The 22317-nt window shown below is 44.9% G+C and overlaps 1 protein-coding gene across 2 annotated transcripts in view; it reads right to left on the bottom strand.

Moving 5' to 3' along the window:
- BRINP1 (BMP/retinoic acid inducible neural specific 1) overlaps nt 1–22317 on the bottom strand; it is a 106807-nt gene that overhangs the window by 18283 nt on the left and 66207 nt on the right. For both annotated transcript variants that reach the window (XM_009907080.2, XM_054174310.1), the window contains exons 3-5: nt 13751–13941; nt 6863–7032; nt 5454–5559 (exon numbers count right to left, since the gene is read on the bottom strand). In XM_009907080.2, the coding sequence (XP_009905382.1) occupies nt 5454–5559; nt 6863–7032; nt 13751–13941 (467 nt within the window). The remainder of the gene's footprint in view (nt 1–5453; nt 5560–6862; nt 7033–13750; nt 13942–22317) is intronic.

Here is a 22317-nt window from a genome sequence, read left to right as displayed (position 1 = left end):
GGCAGGAAGGGCTGTGACACCTTTCAGGAGTTCAGGCCCATCTCTGTGATGGGTCGTGTTCACCTCAGACAAGAGAAAAGCAGTGGGCAGTACCCCCAAGACCCCCATTACCCTTTTGCTTTTGGTCCCACAGAGACACCTCAGCCTTGATGAGATCCCCCTGGAAGACCAAGTATGAGGGGATCACACTTGAGGCTGTTGATGGCACAAACACCTCTGCTGCTTCTCCCCTCCTGCTATTGCTAGCCAGGTTCTCTGTGCGCACCATGCCTCACCATGCAGGGAGCTGCCCCACTGTCCGACCCAATTCACAGCCAAGTGTGGAGCAGTGGCAGCTGCCAGACAGGACGAACACAGAGAAACCTTTGGTGGAGAAGCCATTTGTGACATTTGCACAAGGAAGGACTCCCAGCCTGGCTTCTGGAGGCACCTTTAAAGCAGGAAAGCTGCAGTCCCAAGGACTGTAACAGCACACCAGTCCCAGAGGGCAACTTGCAGACTTGCCTTGAAGCATAGAACCATTTTGTTTGGAAAAGACCGTTAAGATCATCATGTCCAACCATTATCTAAACTGCCAGCCACCACCTTAAAACACCTCAAGATGTTTTTGTTCTTTAAGAAATTTCCTTGAATATTGCAAACATTAAAAGAAAACATATATAAAACATATATTTCTTTAATCTTACAGTGTTGTCTACCGATAAACCAACCTCATGTCAGTGGCTAAGCAGAGGGGCAATTCGGTCTTAAAAGACTCATATATTAGACCATTTGCTTGAGGTATACACCTCAATCAAAGCCAAGGTGCTCAAGGAATGGGCTCATCCTCTACAGCTGATAATATATGCAGAAGGTAAGTTTGCTGGTGGCAAACTTCAGGGAGAATATCTTAGTTGTGAAGGTAAGTTACTGATCAGAAGGAGGAATTCTGCCACACTGTAGAGCATAAAATTCCTTTGAGCAGCACAGATTTAGTATAAGTTTGTCTTAGATAACTACAGGCAGAAGATGAAGCATCTGACAAGGGAAAAATGTCCTTAATTCACCTAGAAAAACTGTTGGAGAGGGATGTTTGGCTTTGGATTGCATATAAAAGGTTTCCTGCATTAAAAGAGGTAAATTTTCCCAGCTCTAAATTAGAGCTATTTGAAACATTTTTCACAGAAGAGTTCACTGTTGAAAATGCAGTTTCATTGAAGCAGTTTGTGAGAGCATGTTGACTCCAAAAGCACTTTTGACAGAGAAAGCTCTAAATGTATTCCTCATACCTCCTCATTCTGTTCTGCTGCAGAGCCGAAACGTTCTGTGTTGCCATTAACGCTCTGCCCATCTTGGAAGAGACTAAATTTAATTGTAATGTAAATGTTAATGTTCTCTTGCCATATTTGATACAACAAGCTACCTGGTAGGAAATATTTCCTCTTTGATGTCACAATGTTTAGAACAGCACAGAAGGATTTTACTTTATTGAAGCAGTCCATGTTGTGGTATTGACATACGTGACCCCACCTGGAGTACTGTGGCCAGTTCTGGAGCCCCTATTGTAAGAGGGATATGGACATGCTGGAAGGTGTCCAGAGAAGGGCCATGAGGATGCTCAGAGGGCTGGAGCACCTCTCCTATGAGGACAGACTGAAAGAGTTGGGGCTGTTCAGTCTGGAGAAAAGAAAGCTCCGAGGTGACCTTATTGTGGCCTTCCAGTATCTGAAGGGGGCTGCAAGAAGGCTGGGGAGGGACTTTTTAGGATCTCAGGTAGTGATAGGACTAGGGGGAATGGAATGAAGCTGGAGGTGGGGAGATTCAGACTGGACATGAGGAAGAAGTTCTTCACTGTGAGAGTGGTGAAGCCCTGGAATGGGTTTTCCAGGGAGGTGTTTGAGGCCCCATCCCTGGAGATGTTTAAGCCCAGGCTGGATGAGGCTCTGGCCAGCCCGATCTAGTGTGAGGTGTCCCTGCCCATGGCAGAGGGGTTGGAACTGGATGATCCTTGTGGTCCCTTCCAACCCTGACTGATTCTATGATTCTATGATCACACTGTCCAAGAGGACATGGCCCTGAAATTTTAATTTCACACAAACACAGGATGGTGAGGGTTGGAAGGGACCTCATCTAGTCCACCCCATCTTGTTGAAGCAGGATCACCTAGAGTAAATCACCCAGGAACCTATCCAGGTGGGTTTTGAATGCCTCCAGAGGAGGCGACTTCACACCCTCTCTGGGCGGCCTGGTCCAGTGCTCTGCCACCTCCAAAGTGATGAACTTTTTTCCCTATGTTTGCACAGAACCTCCTGTGTTCCACTTTGTGTTTATTGGCCAAAACTTGTCAAAAGGTTGAGGGTTTTTTCACTTTAATTTTCAGTTTTCGAGGTAGGAGAGTTGCAGAGCTGTTAACATCATCCCCTCCCGTGCCCTAGTTTACTCCTTTTCCAGGCAGCACAGGCAGCTCCTGCACCAGCAGTGCTGGAGGCAGAGGCAGGTGAAGGAATGGTTTCATTCTGGTGGCAGGGCCAAGAATCTATGAAGCAGAAATAAGTGCAGTCACCTGTGAGATCACAACTGGATCTCCCCAATCCCTTGCAGGGAGGATGCAGCACTGCACAGCCCTCCACATGCACAGGAGAGGGAACCTGCCTCCAGCTAGTGTTAAGAAAATGGAAACCTTCTGAGCCACTGTGGTAAATGTGCCTGTACATATACCCCAGTGCAGGCATCTGATAGCCATACATGCATGCCAGATCCATGTTGGTTTATAAATTGGTGATGTTTTTCCATCCATGTAACCACAGGTGCAGAACCAGATACCTTGCACTGTGCATGCAGCCTCCTCTAAGTCTCCAGCCTGGCTGACCTTCCCAAAACCTATATGCAGGCATGAAGGTAGCTTAGCTCTGGGTCTGGCTATTGTATCTCCTAAAGCGTATGTCTTCAAAACCATGACTGTCCAAGATGGGCAGCAGCAAACAAGTTCAGAAGCAGAAATTCTCCCTGTCACAGAGATGCTGCTCTTTTATTGAGCTGGCCTCGAAGCCAGAGTGGCACGAAGGTAGTGACATGGATTTCTGTCAGGAGCTCATGCTCAGCTGCTAATCAGATCAGAGGAGACTTGGTCATGATCCATTACCTGCAGCCTTGTGACTAATTCCTAATGAGGCCTCTCAGAGCAGAGGAAGGATCCTGGGTAATTATCCCAAGAACTGCACTCCAGATTAGGCAGAAAACACTTAAGAGTAACTTTAAAGGTCACTTTGTCCTATTAGGAGGAGCTCTCACCTTCCTCCCTTCCTTTGCTGTCTCCCTTGACTTGGGCCTAGCCTCTTTCTGCCATGCAGCTCCATGAAACCCACATGTGGCTGACTACTGAGACCCTATCTACTCCCATCAGAAATTATCCACCCTACAAGCACTGCTATAGACTGGGGTCAGAGTGGCTGGAGAGCGTCCAGGCAGAGAAGGACCTGGGAGTACTGGTCGATGGTAGGCTGAACACGAGCCAGCAGTGTGCCCAGGTGCCAAGAAGGCCAATGACATCCTGGCCTGCATCAGGAACAGTGTGACCAGCAGGAGCAGGGAGATCATTCTGCCCCTGTACTCAGCACCAGTTAGGCCACACCTTGAGTCCTGTGTCCAGTTCTGGGGCCCGCAGTTTAGGAAAGATGTTGACTTGCTGGAGGGTGTCCAGAGAAGGGCAACAAAGCTGGGGAGGGGTCTGGAGCACAGCCCTGTGAGTAGAGTCTGAGGGAGCTGGGGTTGTTTAGCCTGGAGAAGAAGAGGCTCAGGGGAGACCTTATTGCTCTCTACAGATACCTGAAGGGACGTTGTAGCCAGGTGGAGGCTTGTCTCTTCTCCCAGGCACCGAGCACCAGAACAAGAAGACACAGTCTCAAGCTGTGCCAAGGGAGGGTTAGGCTGGTTGTTAGGAAGAAGTTGTTCATAGAAAGAGTGATTGGCCATTGGAATGTGTTGCCCAGGGAGGTGGTGGAGTCACCATCCCTGGAGGTGACTGGATGGGGTGACTGGAAGAGACTGGATGGGGTGCTTGGTGCCTTGGTTTAGTTGATCAGATGGTGTTGGATGATAGGTTGGACTCCATGATCTCAAAGGCCTTTTCCAACCTGGTTAATTCTATTCTATTCTATTCTATTCTATTCTATTCTATTCTATTCTATTCTATTCTATTCTATTCTATTCTATTCTATTCTACTCTATGCTATTCTATTCTACTCTATGCTATTCTGCTCTACATGTTTGTCTCCTAAGTTTTCCCTCTTTCTCCATCTCCTTTGCCCTTTCAGGCATCTTGCTTTTTCTTTTCTCTTCGCCTGTAGGATCAGATAGCCAACCGAGGTCTATTGATTCACCTACTTAGCAGCTGATCTGCTTATTTAGCTGCTTACCTAGTTATCTGCTGTGTCTTCCTCAGGTTTTTTCATTACTAGCAGCCGTCGCCACAGCCACAGAAAAAAGCCTCACAATTGTTTCTTGTTAATTAGGTGAGAACCAGAACTCAGTGATTTAGCTAATCACCGGAACAGTGAAAACAACCTGCCCATTATTTTTAAAGGCAAATAATAAAAACAATAATAATACATCCACAACATGACTCAGTAAATGAAGCCCAGTTTCTGTGAAACCAAGATGAAAGGAGCACTTGCCAAATTGCACTCAAAGCGGAAGATGTAATGTGGCCCATTCATCTGAAAAATTAAAATTTGTGCAAGTACAAGGATTCCAGAAATAAAACCAGCTGGGCAAATGAGCAATTAAGCCCCACATTTCCTTATTTTGTACAGAAAAAAACCAAAAAAAAACTTGGGAATAACCTCAGTAAATTACACGCCCAGTGAATTTCCTCCTCCTCCTGAAGTTGACTTCTTGCTAACCAGCATGTATTTATTTATTAATTCAGTCATGACCTCTATCTGTTGACTTCTGGACTAGCTCCCCAGCTGGGACTGAAGCCTTGGCTTCTGGCATCCAAATAAAACCTCTGTGACTTTCCCCAAAGATTGCAGTCGTTGAAGAGTCCCAAAATCTGATCTGCAAAGCTCTTATGCAAATCAGCAGTTTGGGAGGGACAGAGAGAGTTGTGGACAGAATTCCCCTTCAAGAGTAATGGAAAAGGTCACATTTATTTATGTTTTTCATATACAAAAAACCCATCAAAATTCAATGGCAGGGACACCCAAACACTTCACTGAGCTAAGCTCCACAGCTCCTTGTGCCTTCAGCTCAGTTCTTGTTGAGCCTTGGCTCTGAAGTGCTGAGCATCATATTGGAGCCACCAGTCCTGCTTCAGGGAATTTATAGTGAAGAAGTTGATCCCAAGCCAACTGAGATGAAAAGGCTAGAGAAAAGGCCATCCCCTCCCCTTTCATTCCTCACATACACCTCCCCCCCCCACACACACACGCTCCGTGCTCTCTGTTACCATCTCCCTTGTTCCTGTGCCCTACCTTGCAGGTGGAGTTTGCTCTCAGTGCTTTGCAGAAGGACAGAACTCACAGAGTCCAGATTGTCATAGCTGTTACAGCCCAGGGGGCCAGTCCGAGTTTCTGTTACCTGTGGAGGATGCAGAAAAAGAAAGAATGTTGCTTTTGATTGCAGCATCACATCTTCCCCAGGCAGGCTCAGACCTTGTAATGTAACTATCCCTTGTCACCACTGGTGCAATCCCAAATGCATCTTCCCTAAAGAAAAGAGATGTCCCACACTGAACAGACAAAGTTAATGTTTGGCACACTCACAAGCTGAAAAAAAACCAGAGTGAATGGTATCTGCTTCCTTTATAATACTGCATGTTACTCTGGGCTTGGCAATGAGATCCTGCAGATTGATGTTTCTCATAGAGGATCTCCATTGGAGAACATCAGAAGCCAGTAGAGGAATTATTCCCTGGCTTCTCTTGTTGGAAAGCAAGATACAGAGATGGATTGCCAGCCCACCATGGTGCCTACCGCTCCCACAACATATGTGCTCACCATCCTTGTGCTGAGGATGGATGGAGGCACAGACGACCTGCAGTGTTGTTGCTGTGGTTGTTGCTGTTGGTTTCCAGCCATGGAGGAGAGCTGGCCTTCCTGAATTCACAAAGGGTGATTATCTGCTGTCACTGTTTCAATATCTCAATTCGATTTCCCATCCAGAAGGGAACAGACTCATCCATGAGACACCACAGAACAATAATAAGAGCTGAAACCTTTCAGAAATGGCTAACAATGACGACTCCATCCACATCTCCTTCCCTGGAGTGAACTCTGCAACAATAGAATCCCTCCCCAGTATAGGATGATTACTTCAGAGAAGGCAGCCTTTGTCTGCAGAGCCGTTTTCCCTGTTTTGTATGCTCTGAGCAGCTCCCCTTCCTTCCTGCTGCAACCCCCAAGCTGTCTCTCAGTCCATTTCATTCCAGACACCTCAGTAATGCCACACTGAGTTTTTCACCTTTTCTTGTAGTAAACTCCTCTGAGGGATGTTAACAGGCTTACACCCACAAGAGGAAAATACTCCTGGGTTGTACAAGGTTGACCATTTCACAGACCTGCCTTTCTCTGCCAAACTCAGCTGGATTATCTGTTCCCTCTCTCCCTTCCAGCAGTCATCACCACACATAATGGAAGTCTTCTGTCCTACAAAACCATCACACTGAATGCTCATCTCTTTCCAGATACTTTTGGCCCTGGGGAAATCACTCCTTCAGTAAGGTCTATAAGAGAGCAATTTACCCTGGGAAATCAGTGTGGGAACAAAACAATTTGTGATCAAAACAGACATCACACAGGACTGGCAAAGTCCTGCCCCAAATCCCCACAGTACTGGTGTGGACATGCAATTTTCTTTCTCTTTCCAATGCAAGATACAATACCTTGATTGCTCCAGTCGAGATCTGGATCTCATGGAGTCTCCTCATGGTGCCATCACGGTCTACAAAGTAGGAGGAAGCAAGCTGGTGCAAAGCTTCAACGCTCTGGGTAGCGTTTCCTGACTTTCTGTCGAGGCGGCTTTTGTCCATGTACATGGTCAAGGCCTCCTCTCCTGCAGCAGAAAGAGAAGGGGATTTCAGTAAGGTCCAGGAGACTCACATGTAGGAACATTCTAATAGGCACACATGATGTCCTATCATAGAATAGAATCAAAGAATCAAAAAGGTTGGAAGAGACCTCTAAGATCATCAAGTCCAACCTGTCACCCAACACCTCATGACTAAACCATGTCACCAAGTGCCACGTCCAATCCCCTCTTCAACACCTCCAGGGATGGGGACTCCACCACCTCCCTGCGCAGCACATTCCAATGGTTAACAACTCTCTCTCTCCTCTTTCTCCTCACCTCCAGCCTAAATTTCCCCTGGTGCAGCTTGAGACCGTGTCCTCTTGTTCTGGTGCTGATTGCCTGGGAGAAGAAACCAAACCCCTCCTGGCTACAGCCACCCTTCAGGTAGTTGTAGACAGCAATAAGAAGGCTAATAGCATCCTGGCCTCCATCAGAAACAGTGTGGCCAGCAGGAGCAGGGAAGTCATTCTGCTCCTGTACTCAGCACTGGTTAGGCCACACCTTGAGTCCTGTGTACAGTTCTGGGACCCTCAATTTAAGAAGGACATTGAGACGTTTGAATGTGTCCACAGAAGGGTAACAAGGCTGGGGAGAGACCTTGAGCACAGGCCCTACAAGGAGAGGCTGAGGGAGCTGGGATTGTTTATCTTGGAGAAGAGGAAGCTCAGGGGATACCTATATTACACCTAAAAAGAAAGAGGATTTCACTAAGGTTTAGGAAGCTGCATCTGGGTTCATCTAAGCAGAAACACATGATATGACATAGAGCACCTAAAGAAAGACATGTCCAGCACCTAAAGCACTCTGAAATCAACCCAGTGTTCCACACCAGTTACAGAACCTCAGTGAACCAAGTATGAGCCTCCTTCTCTATTTAGCCAGAAGGCCAGGTCCACCACACTTGTGGACCAGCTCCACTGGATTGAGTAAACAACATTTTAGATATTTATTAGCCAGTTTGTAGCTTTACCACAGCTGTGGGAAAGGATTTAGATCATCCAGACTTGAGGAATGCTTTTCTCTGTGAGCAGTGCTTCTGAAAGGATGCACACCTGATCAGAGAAGAGGCCACTTTTATGCAGCTCTCTAACCTGATTTCTAGAAGGAACAAGTGCTGATTTAAGATGCAAATAGGAGACAGGTAGTTGGTGGGTTCAAAGGACAAAACAGTGCTGGCTGTGTCTCTTCAGCTTAGGTAGAAGCAGAGAGTTGAGTGAAGGAGAGCAGAGGAAGGAGCAAATGAGAAAGTCAGGTTAAACTAACCACCCTTTCTGTTTGTTGTTGTTGGGTTTTGTTGTTGTGTTTGGTTGTGGGTTTTTTGTTTGTTTGGGGTTTGGGGGTTTATTGTTGCTGTTTTGGTTGGGTGGGATGTGGGGTTTTTGTTTGGGTTTTTTTGTTCTTATTTTTACTTCCTAGAGCATTTTTCATACAATTTTAGTCAAGTGGAAGTGGGGAAGTGGAGAAGAGGTGGCTTTGAGGCAGGAATCACAGAGAATCTGGGAGTGAAGCAGTTAAGACCTGATAGCACCAAGCATCCCAAACATTAGCAAGAACTGGAATCTACCAAAAGCTATGAAAAGGACATGAAGCTGAGAAGTAATATTTACCTAAAAGTTCAATTTGTGCTGTATGAGCCAGATTAAAATCCAGTTCATCCTTAATGTAAGACTGGCATTATAGAAAGAGTAGAGAGGTAGAATATCATCTGCATTCTTAATATCTGAGCTTCTGATTTTAATAAATGAAGAGAAGAGATTCCTAGTCTAGCAATGTGCCACTTCTGCACAGCACTCTCAGTGACAGGAAGGGTGCTTGTCCTAATTTGATAGATGATCCATTGATGAACACTGCCTCTGGCAGTGAGAGCATGGTCAAAAAATGCACCACCACTTCTTAGGCCAAGAAATATTTTGCTTTACAGCATTTTTGGTTTGGTTTGGGTTTTTTTTTTTTTTCCTTCTATTTTTTTTTTTGACAGAGAAGAAACACTTCCTTTTCTTTAAAAAAAAAATCAATCATATTAGCTGAAATTGCTTCATTTGCCCAAATAATTTCTTTCATTGCATGCATGAAAGAAAAAAAAAAAAACCACCCCAAAACCCAACAAACAAACAAACAACACCACCACCTCAAACAAGCCAGTAAGCTTCTTCCTCGCTTTGCCTGGAAAAATTCCAGCTTTTATCTGGAAGCCAAAAAGCCTGAAAACAAACCCAAAATATTCTGGCTGTAAACCAAGATGTATATATTTTTGGGGGGGTTTTAATTGAATTTCAGCTTCTCAGGCAATTGCTATGTTGATGATTGAGCCTTTGGCTCTAGATGAGAATCTGAAGTTTTTTGTGGGAGAAAGACACAAAGGAATTGATCAGTTGAACTCTTTCAACTGGCTTCACAGGAGCTAAGCAGAGATGTTTGGCGTGCAGAGCTTTCTCTCTTTAATATTTTTTTGCACCAAATAAAACAGCCTACTGTCATTTGACCTCAGTCAGAGCTGTGGTGGTAACAGTATCATCAGTGCTACTTCTCACAAAGCCCACTTTCCCTGGAAAATGCCCAGCTTTGATTGCCTTGATCACCATTAGCATTATTATGAGATGAGCAGTGTGAGGAGGCCTGGGCAAGGATGAAGGCTCTGTCAGATCAGGCTCTATCCACATGAACAGCAGGAAGACGATTCCTGTCCCAGAGGATTTAAAGCCCACCTATCTGAACAGGCACAACAGATGGGTACAACAAAGAGCAAAGCACAAAATAAGAAGATGAGTGTGATTAGTGCTGGATACAGTGGTAACCACACACCGGGTGCCTGGTTGCTGTCAGTGCAGGTTCAGGTTCCATCTTTAAGATGAATTTTACTGGGGGATTTGAAGGAAGGTCAGACTTGGGCACTTTTTTCCAAGGCAACTCATTTGTCACCAAGAGCATATCTGCGTGGGAGTTAGCCAAGAAGCCTAGGGGAAGGTAGGCTGGATTGCTTTGGAAGTGGTGTGTTTTGAGCCAAAAGTTTGTGTATCTCATGATGGAACTACTTATCTGCCTGGAGATGCAGCAGTCATAAATAATGCTTTGCCTCCATTTCATGAAGATGTGGGAGAAGAGGGAAGACCTGGGATAATTTTCCCCTTAGCTGTAGTTCTCAGAGGAACCTGCAGGACCCAGCTATCAACTCTTGGTCCCACCATTAGCTGGACTAAACCCATGTTTTTACTGGAAAAAATATTATGACTTCTTTTAATAACCAAGGTGTAAAAGTCAGGACCCTTTCAGTCCAGATCAGTTCATTTTAACAGATATGCTGATATTGGAGATCCCTTGGGCAGAGAGCAACCAGAAAGCATGGACTGAATCGTATCAGGCAATAGCAGCAGTTTCAGATCACCAGGAGATTCACCATTAGTGTTTAGTCCCCAGACAATATCAAGCAGGCAATGAGAAACCAAGATAGGTCCTAGACATTGGGCAAGAAAAACCTGTGCTCTAGGGCAGTGAAAAATCAGCCATTTCCCCACAAAAACTGTCTTGTTTCCTCCCTGAGGTGTTGGAACTTCTCCAATGGGAGGACTAAAACAGGAAAGTGAAGCCAAAGGTAATTGATGCTTCTCCTGAGAGATAAATACTCTTCCTAGGGTGGCAGGGCACTGAGCAAAACCAGTATTGCTGGAAACTTATTCTGTGTACATCTGTGCAGACCTGGAAAAGCACAGCATCCCCATGGAGAGTGCACATGAGAAAGCAACCCTTAGATTGAGAGAGGTTAATAGACTTTTGCTGCATTATTAAGTCTTAATTTCTCGTTTATTAAGTGGATGCTATGTTCAAAGTTGTCTTTCCTTCAGGGCTTTCCCTGCAAATTGGCTCTCAGCTCTGTGTTCCATCCCAGAGCATGGATGCCCTCAAAATGACCCTTCACCAATCCCTTTGTCAGAACTAAACTGGAGCAGGGCTGGATTTTTATTAGGCTCCAGGGGGACTTGGCTGCTCTGCAGGTTGAAAGGCATCAGAGCTGGTCCTCATGTGGCCAGGTGTGAAAATAGCTGCTGGATTCAGGTGGACTGGCCTGATCCATCACCCAGTCTCCTGGGGTCCATGCAACAGCTGGCATTTTAAAGCAAAACAATTTCCTGTGTGTTTGTCACTTGTTTGCAGCTTAATAAGACATCAGGCTAAGATACAAACAACTGTAATCCAAAGCAGAATTCTTGTAACATTTCTGTGGAGACATGAGGCCTTTGGAGAGCAAGAGTGCCAGGACATGTCTGGTTTTATATCCCAGTGGTCTTGTTTAGCCCACAGACTGTGATTAGAGTGTATCCTTCTTGCATAATGCATGCCCAGCTTCATCTACATTTTTCTCTGAGATTGCCATTGCCAAGATAAATCCTTCTTCTCTCCCTTACCATTGCTCACCATGCTCTGGGCTGATGGAGCATTTAACACTCCTCTCCAGCACCACTTCTCATTACAAGTCTCTGCATATTTAAAGTTGTTGTGTTGTAAAATCAGAAGAAGAAACAAGCCCCTGTGAATAATTCACAACCTCACCCAGGCAAAATTAAAAATATATTTTACCATCAAAGGTCTTTCTTATTTTGAATTTCCATGAATGTGAGTGGCAAGAAGAAAAAAGACTTGTCAATGGCAAGAAAAGCATGCCCACAAATAAAAAATAATCTGAACATTTCGCCCCATCCTGACTTGGCTGAGGCTGTGGAAAGTATGATCCTGAAGAGAAATTTCCTCAACAAAGAGGAGCCTGTCTTTATCCAGGCTTCATTAAGAGCTGATGCAGGCAGTCACTTGTTCCCTTCAACACATGGAAACTTGTTTTCTCTCACATTTATAGCTGACAGAGCAGAAGGTTTGAGTACCTGGACTGGAAGGACAGCTTGAGGATCTTTGAAGGACATTTGCCACATAGAGAGGCCATTTGACTTCAGTGGAACCTTGCCAACTTACCTACCACCTAATTTGTGCATGAATCATATGCACACATCTAATTTCATCTATGTCTCATCCCAGTGTCTGCAGAATGCTTTGGGAGCAGACAGATGGCCAGAAATTCCTCAAAGTTCACTACCAGCATTGAAGAGTGGCAAGGCTGGAGGTCAGGCACATTAGGGGAAGCAACAGCAACAAACTGTGCTGCAGTTCAAACCTTTCACTGCTGAAGAATTCCTTCCTTTTACAGGTAGTAGGCTCTCAAAAGAAAGGCAATTAAATGCACGCTCCAAAGGGGTAAAGAATGGTAAAAATAATGTAAAAGGAGGAAGAAAAACCCAAACCAAACCAAAATAAAAAAAAAAAAGAAAAAAAAAAAAAAAAAGAAAGAAACCCAGAAATGAATACCAAGAGGAGCTGCTGATTTTTTTGGTGCTGCATAAACATTTCAAGTCCTGATAATAGGAGGGGTGAAAATGAGCAGCTCCTCTTGATATTCACTTCTGGGCTGCTTTGTTTTTTTCAGGACTTGAAATGTTTATGCAGCACCAACATCAGTGCTTGCTCATGGGTTAGTGACCTTACAGTACTTCTGCCTTACATCTTCGTTGACATGTTCTGCTTGCACATGGAAACCTCTCTGCAGCCCTTACATACACATTTTGCAGTTTCCTAGAATCATTCAGGTTAGAAAAGGTCTCTAAGACTGCCAAGTCCTTGAGTTTTACTTAACAATTTCTTTTTTTCCAAAGTCTCCTCCACAATACTGATTTCACTTGAGCATTAAGATCAAGGGAGGTTTTCCTGTCCAGCCACTCTACCACAGTGAGACCACATCTGGAGTATTGTGCCCAGTTCTGAGCTCCCCAGTTCAAGACGGACAGGGGAATACTGGAAAGAGTCGGAGGCTACAAGGATCATTCAGAGACTGAAACATCTGTCTGATTAGGAGAAGCTGAGAGACCTGGGGCTCTTTAGGCAGTAGAAGACTGAGAGGGGACCTTATCAATGTTTACAAATGTCTGCAGGGTGGGTGTTGAGAAGGGGGCAGTTGAACACAGAAGGTTCCACCTCAACATGAGGAAAACCAAATTTGCTCTGAGGGTGCTGGAGCGCTGGAGCACTGGAGCAGGTTGCCCAGAGAGGTTGTGGATTTGCCTTCTCTGGGGACTTTCAAGCCTCGTCTGGATGTGTTCCTGTGTGACTTGCCTTATGTGACCTTGCTTTGGCAGGGGGTTGGACTTAATGTTCTCCAGAGGCACCTTTCAACCCCTACCATTCTCTGATTCAACATAGGCCTTTCTGGCCACGTCTTCCACAGACACACATGTTCCTTGCCCAACTCCTTGAACTGTCTTTTTTCCTGGAGCTCTTTAAAATTCATCCAGTCCCTGCAAGAAAGGATGCTTTTCTATTGTCAAATTAAGGAGAGAGGCTCAGGAATGACAGGCAGGCTCCTGGGCTAAATGAAGCATGTTTATCTTGACGCACAGCCATACACACACACTGGAGGAGGAGCTCAGATGCACAGGTAGCACAGATGCCCACCTCACACACCTTGTGCTGTGAATTCATTTGCAAAGGCTGGTCATACCCTGAGGATTTTCACCCTGACTGACAGAGGAGTTGGGCTTTAGTTGGAGGAGCTGCAGCCTGGCTCTGTGCTACCAGCATGGCCAAGGCTTGCAGGTGCTGCACAGTGCCTTCTCTGCCCCTCCGCCGACACCCATGGAAGAAAACAGCCCAGGCTGCCACCTACCTCCCAGGGTGGCAGAGATGAGGATGTGGGTGCCGTACTTTTTGATGATGGTATCAATGAACTGCTGTGTGGTGGGTCTTCTGCCCAGGAGGCGGATGCTCCGCTGAAACTCAGGCATCAGGGGCAGTGGATTGTGGAGCAGGTCCCTCCGCTCGATGGCTGTGTTCCTCACCTTCCAACGGGCAAACTCCCTATGCAACAACACAGAAACACAACAGAGGTGAGGCTTTGAGTGTGGAGGGGCAGGGAAAGCCATCAAGGGCATGAAAGAAGGATGAGGCTGGGGACCATCCCGTTGGACACCTTGACATGGATACACATGTGAGACCAGAAGGCTAGACAGAGGGGAAAGGGGATGAGAAGAGAAAAGTGAGACATTACTGCACATAATACACTTTGGGGATCATGGTCTGGACTAATGAGGGCAAGCCTCAGAATCTCCAGAGGTATGGCAAAGAGTTGCATTTCCCTACGAAGAAAACAAGCATTCTGAGGTCTTACACTTCCCATAAAGCAGCAAACTCTGGTTTCTCTCAATGAAAAAGCTGTTCAGTTAGACTGCAGATCTAGATTAGTCTGATCATTGCTGTATCCCTGTGTCCACAAACCTTCCTGGTGTGCTTTTGTAAAATAAGGCTGAAGGAAACATCCTAATTCTCCAAACATCCTAATCTTTCAGCAGCAGCAGTACAGCAAAAGATCCTTTCGAAATGGTTTCAAAAACAGCAGCTTTGAAGCCTTGATAAACCATCTAAAAGGATCAATTCAGAGATAAGCAGAGGCCAGGGTGAAAATGGAAGTTGTTTGGTTTTATTTCTCTTGGAAAAGGAAAAGGAAAAGGAAAAAAAAAATAAAAACATAAAGGAAAAGAAAAAGGAAAAGAAAAAAAAAAAAGAAAAATGAAAAGATAAAGAAAAAGGAAAAGAAAAATAAAAAGATAAAAAGAAGAAAAAGAAGAAGAAGAAAAAGAAGAAAAAAAGAAAAAACAACCTGTAAAGTGATTTTCAAATCTCTTCTTTTAAAGTGAGAGCAACTGGGGAAAAAATCAAGTTAATGTTTGCAAAAGCAGCTCTTTATTGCAAGTATACATTTTGAAATGACAGAGGGAAGTGCCTAGAGAAAACCTTGCACACCTATGATCTAAAAGTCAGGCCTCTGAAACATCAACAGCCAAGGATGTAAAAGATGAGAAACCTATTAATGGCTTTTGAAAAACATCATATCATTAAGACCTTCTTAAGAGGAAAGGATAATATTTAGAACTGCTCTCCTGTAATGCACCTGCCCTATCTTAAGCTACATCCTTCTCTGTCACTTTTCTTTCATTTATTCCTGCAACTTGGGTTTAAGACAAAAAAAGAATTCATTTAAATAACAGGGGTGACAGCATCCGGCAATGAGGTTGCACTTCCCATCAATTTATGTCAACCAGCACTGGAAATCCCATTTTGCTGGTAGAGAATCTCACATTTAAGAAGGACATTGAGACTCTTGAATGTGTCCAGAGAAGGGCAACGAGGCTGGGGAGAGGCCTCGAGCACAAGCCCTGTGAGGAGAGGCTGAGGGAGCTGGGGTTGTTTAGCCTGGAGAAGAGGAGGCTCAGGGGAGACCTTCTTACTCTCTACAACTACATGAAGGGAGGTTGTAGCCAGGAAGGGGTTGGTCTCTTCTCCCAGGCAATCAGCACCAGAACAAGAGGACACAGTCTCAAGCTGCACCAAGTTTAGGCTGGAGGTGAGGAGAAAGTTCTTCACAGAGAGTTGTTACTAGTTAGAATGTGCTGCCCAAGGATGTGGTAGAGTCACTGCCCCTGGAGGCATTCAAGAGGGGATTGGATGTGGCACTTGGAGCCATGGTTTAGTAGTCATGAGGTGTTGGGTGACAGGTTGGACTTGATGATGTTTGAGGTCTTTTCCAACCTTATTGATTCTATGATTCTATGTGGACAGACTTAGAGATGCTGTACACCAGTTGTGAAGCCAGGATCACAAACCAGATCTTTTCTTCCCGGGCTGTTTCTACCTCTAGTCCATTTTGTGTGTGTTATGTTGTTTTACTTAATGCAATTACGCATGTATTTATTTTGATTGCACCCCATCACAGCACCCCAGGCTGCCTAACAGCAATTGCAAGCATTAAAATAGCAAAGAGCCAGCTTTTTAGTTCGAAAAAAAATCTCCTTGCAGCCCAGCTAATGCCCCTTCTGTAGCTCCTAGGCTTTCACAAGCTGAGTAAAAATGCTGAAACAAAATACCCCTCCTTACCACATCCTGGGAGTCATTAGTGTCAAATCCACAAACCATCAGCTTTTCCTAGGAAAATCTCTTCAAAATGCCAAGGAAAACCCAATCCCAATCCACAAAGACCAGCCCATACCCCAGTATTTTAGTAGTAGAAGTGGAGAAAATACAGACCATTGGCTCCAAAGCTGTCTGCAGATAGAGTGTCTGACCAGTGTCTATGTATTCAATGTATGGAGAACAGTGTTTTTTCCCTCTGTGGTCCCTCTGTGGAAAGGGTTGTACCTATGTTTGGAGGTCCCCCAGCTGATTTTAATGATAGATAAAACCTTAAAAGTAAAGTAAAATAGCTTCTTGGACTGCAGAGGGTGGTTGCTCTAATGATTCCTGACTAGCTGCAGGGCCAGATCTTGCTATACAGGGAAATCTCCTTTGCATGAAGAAGGAATTGTCTCTTCAGCAGCTACACTGCATGGGAAGATGCAGAGCTGGGTGCTAAACAGCCAGCAAGGTTTTACAATAAATAGAGATTCCCATACTGCTGTCATAAAGTTCATAGCAAGCAAGCATAGCAAAAATGCCGTCTGGGCTTCCTTACCAAAGGGACTGTTACAACTCCCTGTAAAATTCCAGCATGCAATTTGCTGTCAGGTTACTTCTTCCTGCAAGCACTAGTAATAAAGTCAGGAGGGACTAGAGACATCCAGAACCCCAGAAATGGCTGGGGGAATGCTTCATGTCTCCCAACAAAACACAAAGTACAAAGTTTGCTTTTTGCAATAGATTTTTTTTTTCTATTTTGGAATAGATAACTTTTTGCAAGTGATCTATTCCAAAGCAAAGATCACAGAGTCAAGACATGCAACTGATCAACCTCTATTGGTGTATCAACACTCAAAGCCTAGGAGTGACTTCGTTCAGCACAAGGAGATCAACAGGGCACAGTTAAAACTAGGACCATGGCCTGGAAAGCAGTGGACAGTAAGGATGGGAACAGAGAATGTGGTAAGCTGGGTTCCAAGGGAAAGTGGATTCATTTTTTACATCAGGTCCATCATCTCCTGATACCACTGGCAGGAGGAAAGAGGAGGAGGTTACAAGAAACCATTGCCATAGCTTCAACCTTGCCTGCTGCCAAGAGACATTTCCAGACTCCGTTCACTCAGTAGACAAGCCCTCAGCATAACCCACATCTAAAACATTGTAGTGAAGGAGATTTTCTTCCACTTAGTTCTTACAGAAGCCATCCTTCCCCTGGGCTCCCAGTCCTAGGGTATGTCTTTAGGTGAAAGCCCAGCTCTGTTGTACTCTTCAAATGCTTGGATGTGTGGCTTTCATAGCTGATGAGAAAAGCTGAGCAAATACGTTATGATGAATAATTTATGCAACTAACTTAGATATTTATCTTCTGCTCATAGAATATCCATGAGCCAATTGCATTTCCCTCTAATTTATGCAGTATTTGGATTTACTTAGTGACACTTTTCAAGCTTGATTTTAAAGGCTTTGCATAGTATTTGGCTTTGTTCTTTCTTTGTGTTGCTGTTGATTGGTTGGGAATGGTCAAGCAAATGACATGGCATTGTTGAGCTTCCTGATGAATGGCCACAAACACATTTCAGACTTGGCTTAGCCAGTTCCAGAACACTTTACATTGAAAGCAACCCTCTAACTACATAGACTCATTGAGGTTGGAAAAGACCTCGAAGATCATCACATTCCTCTCATTCTATCACTTGATACTAGGGAGAAGAGACCAGCCCACACCTCACTCCAACCTCCTTTCAGGCAGTTGCAGAGAGCAAGAAGGTCTTCCCTCAGCCTCTTCTCCAGACTAAACAACCTAAGTTCCCTCACCTGCTCCTCACACATCTTGTTCTCTAGACTCTTTACCAACTTCATTGCCCTTTTCTGGACTCACTCCAGCACCTCAATGTCCTTCTGGGAGTGAGGGACCCAAAATTGAACCCAGTATTCACGGTGTGGCCTCACCAGTGCAGAATACAGGAGGACAATCACTTCTCTGCTCTTGTTTCCAAGCAACTTACAGAACTCAGGGGTGGAAGATGCACCCAGTGCCAAGATTATGGTACAATTTTGGATATGGCCAGTGAAAGCATTTAGAACAATTGAGGGGATAAAAGAAATATATATGTTTTTTCAGGGACTAGCATAGTTCCAGCTTTATGGAATGATCCAATCTGTAACTCCTGAAGTTTATGAAAGAGCACTTCCACGAACAGGTTCTCTCCTGGCTTTTAATTCTGGACTTAACTGTGTTTTCTGCAGAAGAAACCATTATTGGCCAAAACTGAATTCATGGCTAGCTAAGCATGGGCACTTGTTTGTCACCACTGAATCCTTGAGTCTGTGAATCTCTGGAAGATCTACCAATGCCTTGGATGATGTGTACAAAAGGGCACTGAAATTGCTCCTCCCAGAAATCATTCCTTGATTCTGTTTCACAGATTGTTTCTTTTCAGAACAATGGGTGACACCACAGTCTCAATGCCACTGCCTGGAAGGTACAGGTGAGGCCTCTATAGATCTCAAAGCATTTCCCAGAAGATAAATATTGCACTGTTTGTTCATTTTCCAGGTGAAGAAGCTGCAAAGACTTGACCAGGATTACGATGGCACCCCATGATACGGTCGGGATTAATACAGTCTTTTGACCCACAGGGGAAACCCCTGGCAGGGACCTGAACTTCTGCCAGCGGGGAAGCTTTTAAGGGCTTTGGAAAGATGATGAATCTCTTAGCAAGGAGGAGGAAGAGTCTCTCCCTTCCTGATGCAGAGATGGGATAAGGAGAAACCATGACCTAACGTCTGAGTAGCAGAGGCAGAGGCGCTTGTTTATGCTCTAATGTCTGGCCAGTGCAGACAGCCAATGCTAATGTGTAGCATCCCCAGGACAATGCCTGCCAGGTCAGCAGAGAGGAGTCTGCTCTCTAATGTCTGGTGAAAGCACTGAAGAGCCCACTCTGCTAATGGCTGGAAGGGGTAGAAAGTGCTAATGCCTGAAGAGGGAAGGGAGGTGAGAGGAAAGAGAGGGATGAAGCACTGCCTCAGGGAGGCAGATTCGCCTTTCCAGCCCTTCCTTCCTGTCACAGTCAGGGGATACATTTTATTTGTACACAGCTTTATCTGAGAAAACACTTGCCCCTTCAGAGTCTGTGTTAATGAGCTCACCATCAAGGCCATGCATGTCAGAGAGAGTGAGCCATGAGGGGTGTCTCAGTGCTCATTAGTACTATGACCCCTCCAGGGAAAGAGAAAAAAGGGGGGAAATACTGAAGAGAAAGGAAAAGCCAAAAGCCTGAAATGGTTACATCACCCTTACCCCCCACTGTACCCCCATGCAGATTCCAAGGGCATGAGCATCTCTACCCAGGGAGAGAAGTCTGAAAGAGCGAGGCCATCAGAGCAAATTAACTTCCCTATCTTCAAATGGCCAAGACAAGTAAAGGACATCAGTGAAGAAACAAGTTCAGTACAGACCTCGGGGGCTGGAGCTTGAAACCAGGAAGAAATGAAATGCATTAAACTATGATCGAGACAGAGTCTGGCTGACAAAGGGAAAAAAGCAGAGCTGGAAGACACCAAACAAAACCTGTAACTGTCATGCTAACTAGAACATCCCAACACCTCCTGCTGTGTGATGTGGCCTTCAGGGGCTGCAGGGCAGTTGGAGCATAACGCTCACACACTGCACACTCAGCAAACAGGACCAGTCCCACCACTCCCTGGACTCTGGGCAAGGAGAAGGCACCAGCTCCTCTCTGCTCAGCAGCTCTTTATCTTTGTGTTTTGTAGAGCATAGCTCAAAAGCCTTCGGTTGCTGCCACAGGTGATGAGCAGGCAGAGCCTTTCTGAAGGCAACATCTTCTAAGTAACAGCAAGACACAAACGTTGCTTAATGTCCTCTACCTGGCATACTACACACATTGACTCTCTGATGACTGTAGGAGCCTCAGTCAGAGATGGAGAACTCCTAGTGCCTGGCATACTACACACATTGATTCTCTGATGTCTGTAGGAGCCTCAGTCAGAAATGGAGAACTCCTAGAGCTTTTCTGTTCTCTTAGATTTTGGTGTATATTCAATGGTAGACACATTCCTGCCCCTTGCTTTCATCCAAGCACCTGACCAACACTGACAGACATTTTCAGACACCCTTGTGCTATAATTTGTTAGAATGAGTGTGAACAGAAACAGAAGGCAGCCAAGCTTTGTGTTAGCATCAGGAACTTAGTCCCAAGTCCTCCAGAATCCTCCCAGTTGATCCTAAGCTGTTGGTTTGAGAGTTGTGTTTTGTCTTTCCTTTTCCCAGTCATGGGCTCCACAAAATTGTGGTTACTTATCTTCAGTCCTCAGGGTGAGAGCTCTTCCAAGTTACTGTGAGCCCTTGACTCTGCAAACAATGCCATGGGGCCAGGACACAAGCATGACAACAGCACTTACAGAGCTGATCTCTTGCTGCCAGATCTGGCTTAATCGGAGTCTGTACGGAGCATCTGTGATTATGGTGGGGTCAGTGATGTTTTATTTCTAGTCTGTGCCCTTAAAATGCCAGACAGCCCCAGGCTGAGCAGTGCGATATTACTTTAGCAGCTTCCACTACAGCTTGGCCTCTTCTCTATCTAGGCCAGCATGAAGAAATCAGTCTTCAAAGCTGAGCTTTTCAAAAGGCCTACAAGAATTAGTTTCCTGTGAGGGTTTGGCACTCAGCCTCCCTAATCTAGTTAAGAAAATTCCAGTCTGTAGATTCAAGCTAGTTCTAAATTAGACAGAGAATGAAGCTCTGCCATAAAAGGGGGGGGAGGAATAATATGAAAATCTAATTCCAGAGAGGTACGAAAAAGAAATCACTTAAGCTGAAGGCCTGACAGCATTTTGCATAACAACCAGGCAAGCAGACAGGCTCACATATGACAGCTGGCAGGTGAATAAGATAAATAAATTGACTATTGATCTATTGATAAATGCTGCGCTGTCTGCAGCAGTTCTATTCCTATAAAGGCATTTACCTGTAAAGGACTGAACCCAAGGAGAAGGCCATTAGTATTTAGATCATTCAACAGAATCATATAGCAGAAACAAACCAACACTGTTGGACTACATCCCCCTTCACCTGTCTCCACAGGAAAATGGAGAAATCTGTTGTGTTTCTCTTTTTCTGGGTTGACTGTGTCCAGTTCAGGGTCCCTCAGTTTAACAAGGACATTGGACACTTGAATGTGTCCAGAGAAGAGCAACGAGGCTGGGGAGAGGCCTCGAGCATAAGCTCTCCTCTCCTTGAGGCTGAGGGAACTGGGATTATTTAGCCTGGAGAAGAGGAAGCTCAGGGGAGACCTCATTGCTGTCTACAGCTATCTGAAGGGGTTGTAGCCAGGAAGGGATTGGTCTCTTCTCCCAGGCAACCAGCACCAGAACAAGAGGACACAGTCTCAAGCTGCACCAGGGGAAGTTTAGGCTCAAAGTGAGGAGAAAGTTCTTCACTGAGAGAGCTGTTAGCCATTGGAATGTGCTGCCCAGGGAGGTGGTGGAGTCACCATCGCTGGAGGTGTTCAAGAGGGGATTGGATGTGGCACTTGGTGCCATGGTTTAGTCATGAGGTCTGTGGTGACAGGTTGGACTTGATGATCTTTGAGGTCTCTTCCAACCTTGGTGGTGATTCTATGACACTTTGGCCAAGTGCTTGGTGCTGACTGATGTGTCTGAAACCTCAGCTGCTTCCCCTTTTCCAAGCAATCATCTCAGTCTGTTGTATTTTTCCTGTTGCAAAACAGTTTTGCTTTCATCTCCCTGATAATTTTTCTTACAAATATGAAATTATTCCAGAGTTGAAAACTTTGAGAAATTTATGGTTTGGTTTGTTGTTTTTCTTTTTGTAGGAGAGGGAGGTAAATAACAGGTCCAGAGTCATTATTTAGTGTAATTTAGTGATGGTGTTTGCAAGAAGCAAAAAGGAAGAAAATTGCTTCAAAGTTAGATGGATTTCATGTGACCTTGAGAGCACCTTGGTAAACAGATTGTTCCAGCACTGAATTAAAAACCAATCACACAGACATGACTCCAAGTCTTGTGTTCTCTTTTAAGATGGGAACATGTAGAGGAGTGGATGCTTGGGTCCCTTCGGAGGCAACATCTAATGGTTGGGTGCTGAAAAGATTGATTTGTTTAAAAAAAAAACAGATGAAGCTGGAATAAATTTATTACCAGAGATTCAAAGCAGAGTGATTCAGCATAGGTAAGTACAAGTTAAAAGGTGATCATTAAATTTGATGGTTACTAAGTTTGCTTACAATTAAATTTGATCATGGC

Source organism: Dryobates pubescens, chromosome 29, assembly GCF_014839835.1.
Source record: "Dryobates pubescens isolate bDryPub1 chromosome 29, bDryPub1.pri, whole genome shotgun sequence".
Taxonomy (NCBI): domain Eukaryota; kingdom Metazoa; phylum Chordata; class Aves; order Piciformes; family Picidae; genus Dryobates; species Dryobates pubescens.
This window is presented reverse-complemented; position numbering and strand designations above follow the sequence as displayed.